At 32.5% G+C, this 9632-nt stretch overlaps 1 protein-coding gene across 1 annotated transcript in view; it reads right to left on the bottom strand.

The window, feature by feature from the left end:
* Positions 1–5514: 5514 nt before the first annotated feature.
* Smp_123020 (putative protein serine/threonine kinase) overlaps positions 5515–9632 on the bottom strand; it is a gene marked incomplete at its 3' end in the record, with an annotated part of 28481 nt that continues 24363 nt past the window's right edge. Inside the window, exons 3-4 of the mRNA XM_018795967.1 lie at positions 7071–8333; positions 5515–6072 (exon numbers count right to left, since the gene is read on the bottom strand). Coding sequence (XP_018650226.1) covers positions 5515–6072; positions 7071–8333 — 1821 coding nt within the window. The remainder of the gene's footprint in view (positions 6073–7070; positions 8334–9632) is intronic.

The following is a 9632-nucleotide window of genomic DNA, read 5'->3' as shown; positions in this document are numbered from 1 at the left end:
TAATGGCTATTATATTAAGTGCATGTACCCTAATCTTAACCCGTCGGGCTCATCAAGCAGCAGCAATCGGGGTATCGTACTAGTACGCTACCGACGTACACTGATTTCACACGATGCATCGAGATCTAGCATCAATTGACTCATGATCATATGGAACTGTACATTTTACATTTTGACTAGTCTAACGAAACCGTTTGTCGTTCAGCCAATGATCTCTATCCATTTTTAACGAAGAGAAGTGGTGTAACTGTAGAATTATGGTCTACTTATGTATTAGTAATGCTATAATAATATATATGTCATGATGCGACCACCTAATCTACAAGATCTTACGAGGAAGACGCACCATTGTTTACCCTGGTTCATCCTAAGGTGACATCAGCAATATAATGTTTAGCTTTTCTAAGGAATGTCTTTAGGCTGGAGATAGAATAATATATTTATTGCGAATAGGGACAAGTTACACTAAATGACCACGCCTGCAAGGCTGAGCCATACCATCTTCACAATCGTTCCCACGTTCACCATTACCGATCACCTTCAAGCGATGCATGTTGAATATCAATTTTCTCAGTAATCATATATTCGGCTTCGAGAACCATACGGTTAGGGACAAATACCACTACATAATACTACAATACTACTACATTGACGTCTCAGGATATAGTAGTTAACCAGCCCGATACAAGCTAACACTTTGGCCAGCCTATTCGGTTTCGTGAGCACCCTTAAGAAAGAGACAAAAGCTTATGGAAGTCATATTACTTATTTGGTAAAAAAAAATGAAGAAATAAAGAGTTCTATCATACTACTTCACTTGACAGTCAGTGTTTTCCACCTATCAATCTGCGTCACATTTCATTTTTATGAATTATGGTGGACCATTCAACGTCCAGTGATCAATCCCGTAATATTAGGACGGTCTAGCTTTGGTGATTACTTGGCTGAATCACGATGATGTTTCACTGTAATCTTTTTACTCTTCAGTTTTATAAGAGAAAAAGAATGAACGAAAAGGTATTTTAACTCCCTTGTAAACGCTAGTTCTGGTGGAGCCCAAGCTAAAATATTTTCTCAGTACATATTCATTTCATGAGCTACTCATAAAATGTCTACCTCCTAAACACCACTGCAAACCCCCTATTTCTGTCATTGTCTTTGTTGAAAATCATGGTCTCAGTTGGATATCCCTTTATACCTGTGTATTGTAAGATGTGGAATAAAGGAAATTCAGTCATCCAATTATTATGCACAAGGCCAAGAAACAGTCTGAACACAACTGGACTTGGAAAATAGTAGTATTGAATTAACACTAGATTTAGACCTCTGTAACCGAATTGGAGCTATATTGACACTAGCAACCGAAATCGCCAGTAATCGTATTATAGTAAAATAAATTCTGGAATGAATTAGTATGGTCTAGTCTGCATTACATTTGAAAGGAATACGAACTGTCCAGAATTCCAACTAATCTTTGCATATCAAATATTTATTGGAATTCTCTCTAAAACACTTATGTTTAGTCTTGCCATAAATTGTAGAGGGTAAAATTTCAAGTCGAAAGTCTAGGATAGCAGTCTGGATTACAGAAATGCTGCCATTCGTACAAAATAGAGAGCGAGCGCAGGTAAAGCCGAAGGAAGAATATGTGGATCACCGACGTAGATGATCTATGTCGAACAATTGGGGACATAATCGAGTTAGACAGGAACGGTATGACGAACCAGCTAACTTCGAGGTCCCACTTCGCGGTCAGTATCTGACGTGGATAACTCCTTGGACGTGTTAAAGTACTATGGCTGCTTTTAAGACCGTATAACACAAATGACGTTATTGCGGAATTATGTATTTGTAAGAGTGGGTACAAGGAATGGATTGTAACCAACACAAGGGCCAGTTCATGGCGTGCGATTAATTGATATACATTGGTTGCTCTTGGACATGCGGTGACCTACTTTTATGACGAGAACGTGGCTGGCATTATGGAAACAGTTGATATTATAATCATTTGTACCAGTGATTGTCCTACAATACCTGTTTGTCTAAGTGTACAAAACACACACATTCTTCCGTTGCCTGTGACCTTACACGAACTCGCGTACGCTCGGTAGTTCTGTTTGTAAACTTTGGCACGTCTCGGTATTCTTTAGATACCTTGAGACCGCCAACAAAAATATCTTATTGCAATCATTAAAAGCCTTCTAGTTTTTGGCTTACCGACGGGTCCACGTCGATATTGGGCACGTAATCTTCCTGTAGTGGTGATCATAGTCAATTGCGACTCGACCCCATCTACGAGTTAACTAATGAAGTTGAACTAATACATTTGACAGTCACATGTTCATTTAAATATTGTATTCCAAAATGAATATACAATTATGCTCATTTAACATGTCTGTATAGCCAGACGATGAGAGTGACTTAATTTGAGTACAAGCTTAGGCTACTTTCCGCAAGTTGAGTTTGAAACTACAAATAACCCTCACTATACTGCTATGACCAGTGTAATAGTAATATAAACAGGTGAGTGTACACCCTCACAAACGCTAATTTGTATATCATATGCGTCTGTCTGATGCTTAAAATTCTACTTATGTAATCATGGATTAGATCTGTGGTTTTGCATCATAAGGTACAATGATGTATACGGAATTTTGCCTGATCAACTGAATAGAAATAGTGTAAAAAAAAAATCAAAGAAAGACTTACATTTTCACTTCTCCTTCGGTATAAGCAAGACTACTGTGTAATGAAAACGCTAGCTGGATACTCAGTACATTGAAGCTTGAACCAAACATAAGAATTGAAGTATATTATTTTGCCTCTAACTTCCAGTTTGGTGGTATTCTAAATTGCTTCAATGAGATTAAACTGACACCATTGTTTTTGAAAATCTTAATGTGAATGTATTCCTTCTATCAGTATTATGAAGATGAATGCACGCAATAATATGGAAAACACTCATTATCCACACATCTTGATTTATCCATGTGATTCACACTTTGAAAATGAATCTCTCGTGATGATATTCTGTGCTCTTCATTTATTGTTGTCCAATATTTAACGGCATATTTCCCACTTGGTTTCAAACCTTAACGAGCTCACAACAAACAATGAAGAACATGTTGCATGTGATTCTATTTAGCTGAAAGGTTATGACAGTTAACAGAGTACAAATTGGTTCAACAATCAAACTGGCAACCTGATATAACCGTTGTTCAGACTACTTGCTAACTACTTGTCAAAGTCAAGCTATTTCGACAGTCAAAAGTGTATTACTGAAGTCATTCTTACATCCTCAAAGAAAAATACTATCTGATTAAGAGGAAAGATATATTTATACTATAGTCAAATGTTCCGTAGAATAGAGTATCTAAGCCGTTTAATTATCGGAGATGCGTTCCACGACAAGTTGAAATTCGGTCTGGTGTGCACGATTCACTGAGCGATTTTAGCTTTTGGCCTGACCAGTAAAAGTAATAGGGTAGATGTCGATGTCAAATGCTTACAAGCTATTTTTTCCGAGGGATTATTTACTGTTACAAGTTAATTAGCACAGGGAAGTCAAGAATTTTGTGAACTTTCATTATTTCATCTTGATATCGTTATTTATACTGATTTTTAATAACTGCTCAAATGTTGAAAATATTCCTATATTCCAATTTATGAATGTCGTTCCTGAACACATCTGGCGTCTAGGTAGATAAGTAATCTCAACTTACGCTTAAACTTCTAAACAAATGCACTGTTTCCACCAATTTTCTTCTTGGTTCGTGATCTGTTTAACTTAGAATTTTCGATAGCATCTTGTTATCAAGATGTTGTTTTAGTTCCTAACGAAGTGTCAATGTTTACAAATCATTTACTTTTAGAAAGATGATAATTTTTCACATTGGCATACAAGTAAAACAAGCGAAAATAATTTTGTTTGTTTCTGGAAAGTAGTGAAATATTTTCGAAACATTTCTTCAGAACTAAAAGCCAATATCAGCTACAAATAATGGTCATTTAAATTTAAGGATCCTACTAAAGCCAAACTATAAGAACAATCTTGTCTAACTGTTGAAATGACCCTAACAAGTTCTTGGCTACATGAAGCCAATTAAAGAACAGAAAATGTGAACTATCAACTTTAAGTAAACTTATAGAGTTTAGGATTTAAAGTTACACTTACGAGTGTGGTTTAGTGTTACGATTCAGGATTAATAGGTCGAGTGAGATTAAAAGTTTTGAAATGATCATCTCCATCAGTGAATTAAAAACCTGCCATATTACCTATTACAAAATTCATAACAATATATAAGACTCCCTTTCAAGATTTTCTCATATTGAAATTGAATTTAATTCTGAGGTTATTATTTGATATTCTATTTAATTCATATTACAATGATCCTTACAGAATGTCTGGTTTTTAATGTCGCATTCTTTTTAGGCTTTATGAATTATTTAAAGGTCAAGAAGTGACTGACTATTAACGTACGTTAGTGATAAGTCATCAACGAGACCTCCACCCTACAAGTTTATCCATTATCATCGAGGTTAATATCTCTTTCGGACCTCCTTTTCTTGATTATTCAATGAAGAGTAGATAAAGCATAAATGATACATAATTGATTTCTTTTTTTTTCAATGATTATTGAAAATATCTCCAAATACATATTTATAAGTTAAAGGTAAACCTAAATAATGCCCGAACTTCTATTGACAGCTACGTAACTATTCTGTACAAATTGATTTAGTCAAATTTGGATTATTCTGTTCACATGACAGAAGATAGGCAAAGATTCCTAACAATATGAAACTGACTTAATAATATAATATGTATGTTTCTATTGTAGAGATCAACAGTGAATGAAGGCACTATTATAAATAAATAGAAAAAATCAAAGAAGTTGATAGATTCATTTTGTTAAATATTTTATTTCTGGTATTTAACATAAAATTTTATTTATTACGTTACATTTTTCATTAACTTCTTAAATAAGAAGTTATATGTAACAATCAATGTTCAATGTTACATGTTTTGAAATTAATCATAGAATTATTTAAATAAACTGAGAAATAATTAGTCTTCATAAACAAAATGACTTGAATGCCGGTCTTTATATGTATATATATAAAGTACTGATTCACCTAAAATATTTTCCGTAATATGTATGTTATTTAAATATACTGTGTTCTAACCAGGAAAAGATGAATATGAAGAGAGAAAGATTAATTTATGTATAAATTATAAATCTTATGGGAGATTTGAATATATATATTTAAACAAATAAAATTATTAGAAGTGAACACTGACCTGAAATCGATAATAAACAGCATATATTTAAACAAAAGAATAAATTAAGTCAAAAAACAAATGTTACATGTTAATTGAAGTATATTTTATGTTTGGAGGCCCACCGGTTAATAAAGATGCTCTATCTTTAAGTGCTGATCATCCGAGATCTTCAATACATATATATATATATGTTTGATTCGTCACACAACTGTATAAAGAATAATTTGATATTCTTAAAAATTTTGATGACAGCTTTCAAGTTGATGGAATGATGGATATGATAATGCACCAGCTAGTGATTTCTTATCTTTAATATTTGATCTACTAACGGGTACATTTGGTTCACTACAAGTTTTTTTCTGTTCAGTTAATAATTCATTGTTATTTATTGATTTGCAAGTAGATAGATGACATTTTGAAAATTTTAAATTTGAATCAATGTTGTCAAATGGATTTAATTTACTATCCATAGATTTACTATGAACAAAACCTCTATCGTTTGTATTATACATTCCACAGTCATCATCATCTAGTTGATAAACCTCTTCAGAACAAAATTCGTTTGATGAAACAGTATTCGTTGAAACTTTATCATTACTTAAACTTGTCGAAGTCAATACGGATCTAGATCGTTTCAACGTAGACCAAGGACTAACATCAGATGAGACACGTTTACGTAAACTCCATACATTATGTAAAGTATCTTCAGCATCATTCATTCCGTTAGTTATGTGTTGTTGTTGATGATGATGTTGATTATTAAAATTTTGAATATGATGTTGTTGTGATTTCTGAGCAATTGTACACTTTTTGCCAACTTCATCTTTTGATTTGTTATTAGTATTGTTATTATTATTATTATTTTGAATATGACTGTTTTCAATGTCTAATGAACTTATTTCATTCTTATTCATGATAACTGAAGAAATTGTTGAATCTAGACTGTAATTAGATCCATTATTGGAAAAATCACCTGTCGAGTGCTTCTCATCAATTGGTTCTTCAATTTCAATATTCATTGTTGGAGATGATGAAATGGAACTGGATAATCGTCGATTTAAATCAAGATTAGATTCGAGGGAATTATTATCATGATGATTATTACTATTTATTGTTGTTAATATGGCACCATTATTATCTACTGATGTACTAAACGTTTTGTTCTCAACGCCTTCATTTTTACCTTTCTATTGATCGAGAAATTATGAAAAATAGAAAAATTAAGAAAGCAACTTGTTTTTATCTAAAATGAGGTTTCGTGTATAGTCAACATAAAGTAAACAAAAATATCAGTTAAAGTGTAAAATGTTTACGGCCTTGAGTTAATCAATCAGAATTAAGGTAACGTCTCACTTATTTTGAGCGAAATTTGAAAGGCAGTGATAGATAACATGTGTTTCATGATTAATGAAGTGAAAATTAGGAATATTTGGTTCTTAAAATGCTTGATTTAAAAAAAAACAGCTATTATGCAACCAAGAAGTGAGTTTTAGGAGATGCTTAATATATATATATATATATATATATATATATTTGTTACCAAGACAGATTGGGTATTAAAATACTTGATGTCTTTCATTGCATAATCAAGTACCTAGTAAAGCCAGATAATATTCTCACCATTACACTCTTACTCCAAATCCAAGCCCTAGGTTTCTCAATTTTGTGCACAAAAGTAAATTTCACTAAATTTTCATGAATAATCAATGAAACATGATAAAACACTTTGGATAAAACTAATACGTAAATTAAGTTATAAACAGATCGAGTAAATTCAATTGTAACTTACTTTTTCGAAGCTATTGTCGACAAAATATTTTTCATTGTTTGATTTTTCCTTCGATTCATTCTCATAATAATCATCTTTTTCCACTAACGAAATTGTACCGAATTTGGGAAATGAAAGTTTGGATTTGGTCAGTGTACTACCAGATTGTTGGGGTTCACTTTCAGTGCTATTTGTAGTACAACATTCAGGAGGATTATTACCAGAACAAGAAGAGGAACGTGAAGAAGGTGACGAGTATGAAGAATATAAAAAGATACAATCGGAGTCATTTCTTAAATCTGGAGCTTCTTCTGTGGACAATCCATGATTACCATGATCAGGAGTGTTTGTGTTACGTAAATCAGATACTATGTGTAGTTTTGGCATAGATACATTCGAAATATGTCGGACATCTTCCATACTTTCACTAGCAATATTGATCGATGATGGGGATGATCCAGATGAATCGAAAATTGATTGGTTAGTATTTGGTGTAGTTGGACTAATGGTTGTTGTCTCTGGTTGCTGATATCTCCAGTCATATTGAGCTAGCCAATTCTTCTTAGGTTTAAATGAGTTAATAGGAAATAATGGTGGTAATGATGTAGAAGATGAAGCGAATTTTATTTTGAACCGATTAAGGGCAGTGGTGTTAGTAATATTTGGACTATGAACTTGAATTGAACCATCACTTTCAATACCATCATGTAACTCATCAGTGCTGGTCAACTGTCTTGAAATGCTCGACGGCAAAAAAAGAGTATTTTCACACGTTACTGCCAAATTAGGATTTGATGTAGGTTTAGGATTACTATATTGAAGTATTGAATTTACGTTATAATGCTCACCTTTGGGCTCTGTTTGTAAAGATTCATGTTGAAACTTATTATAATGGATATTAGATTTATCATGATGTAAATACGTATCAGAATCCTTCAATGTCAAGCTGTTTATCAAGTTCTGATTTGCGGAATGTGTTATAGATGCTTGTGATTTTAAATGGTCTTCACAGATAATACGATCATTCTGTTTTTTTGAAGCAGAAGCACGAAATGCTGCTAGAGACTTTTCGAAATGCTCATCTACAGCTAATTCTGCAGCTGAACGTTTTTTATCTCCTTCATGTTTTTCTCCTACATTCAGAGGCCATTGTTGAATTTTTTCTTCTCCAAAATCAAATGACTGAATTGAAGTTGGAGTGGATAAAGAAACAGTTGGTGTATTATTGCATTTTTCAGAAATACTTGATTGTTTCTGTAGATTAGGTGATTTAAGGTTAGTCTGCTGAAACAAATATTGAAAAAGGTATTTATATAAGCAAATATCTATCAGATTTATTTTTAAAATATTTTCACATACTGACTAGTTTATACATATGATCAATAAAAGTTGGTATTCATTGGATGAATTAATTTGTTTGAAAACTTTTCAAAAAGTGAATAATTAATACTGTTTGAAACTGGGAAATTTTTTCATGCTTAATTGTACTGACATTTATTATAGACAGTTGCAAGAAATCTGGGAGGTCACAGCTTCAAACTTCAGATAATTATTGAAATTGATAAGATATGAACTTTGAGATTCTTCCGTAAAATCGTACTGTCCTACCACAGAAATACTAAAAAAACCCTCTTAATCCATAGAAATAATCTAGAAAAATTCCAGTTCTTATAATATTTCTAAAAGTGAATGTTTTGTTTCCAATCTGAAATTGTTTATCCGAACATTATTTGTCCTATATTTCCACCAACAAATTTAATGGTTTAATGTAGGGAATATTTGTAAAAGTAAATATATGAAATGGAAGTCAAGCAGACACCTGAACAATTCTTTTAGATGATCAGTTGTGAAAATAAAATCATTTTAAGTTAGTTGGAAGTTTCACAATTATACGATTTAAAAGTAATTAAAATTATTTTTTTTATTGGACATCTCTTTTACCTTCATTTGATACATCTACACGGAAATTAAAAAAACCCTAGTCGATTTTTTCCCCATATGAACAGTTTTCTGAGAGATAAACCATATTTGACAGCCTTATCTTAGTAGATTTTAATGGAAAACTGGTTGATATGAAAGCTTATAAATGATATAAATTATTTTGGTTTCTATATAAGATACAAATGATTTGACTGGTTGTTTGCATAGTAAATGGTCATAACACTTATCTCAATACTTTTCCTATTACATGAACCTATAATATGATGCTGAATATTAGTAAAATTAGTGTATCCATATGCGTAAGTTTACTGATAATCAGGTTGCAGCTACGAAATTTCGTACTCTGATAAAAATTTATAACATATTACTCAATAAGGGGCATATGTTAAAAACAAGCACAAATGTATTAGTTCCACAATAAATTAAACTATCTAAAACAAAGTGGAAAATTATCAGCAAAGATAGATAATGGTTAGCAGTGGAATCCAGGACTCGCGTTTCGTCCTTCTTGGGACTCGTCAGCTGGATGTGCCTGCATCTCAGAGTTGATGTTCACTCTGGGACTCGAAGCAAGTACCCTCCGCTGAGTGGATAATGCGATGGCGTTTGAAGCGAAAGGTACTGGGTTCGAGTCCCACAGTG

Source organism: Schistosoma mansoni, chromosome 2, assembly GCF_000237925.1.
Source record: "Schistosoma mansoni strain Puerto Rico chromosome 2, complete genome".
Classification (NCBI taxonomy): Eukaryota; Metazoa; Platyhelminthes; class Trematoda; order Strigeidida; family Schistosomatidae; genus Schistosoma; species Schistosoma mansoni.
This window is presented reverse-complemented; position numbering and strand designations above follow the sequence as displayed.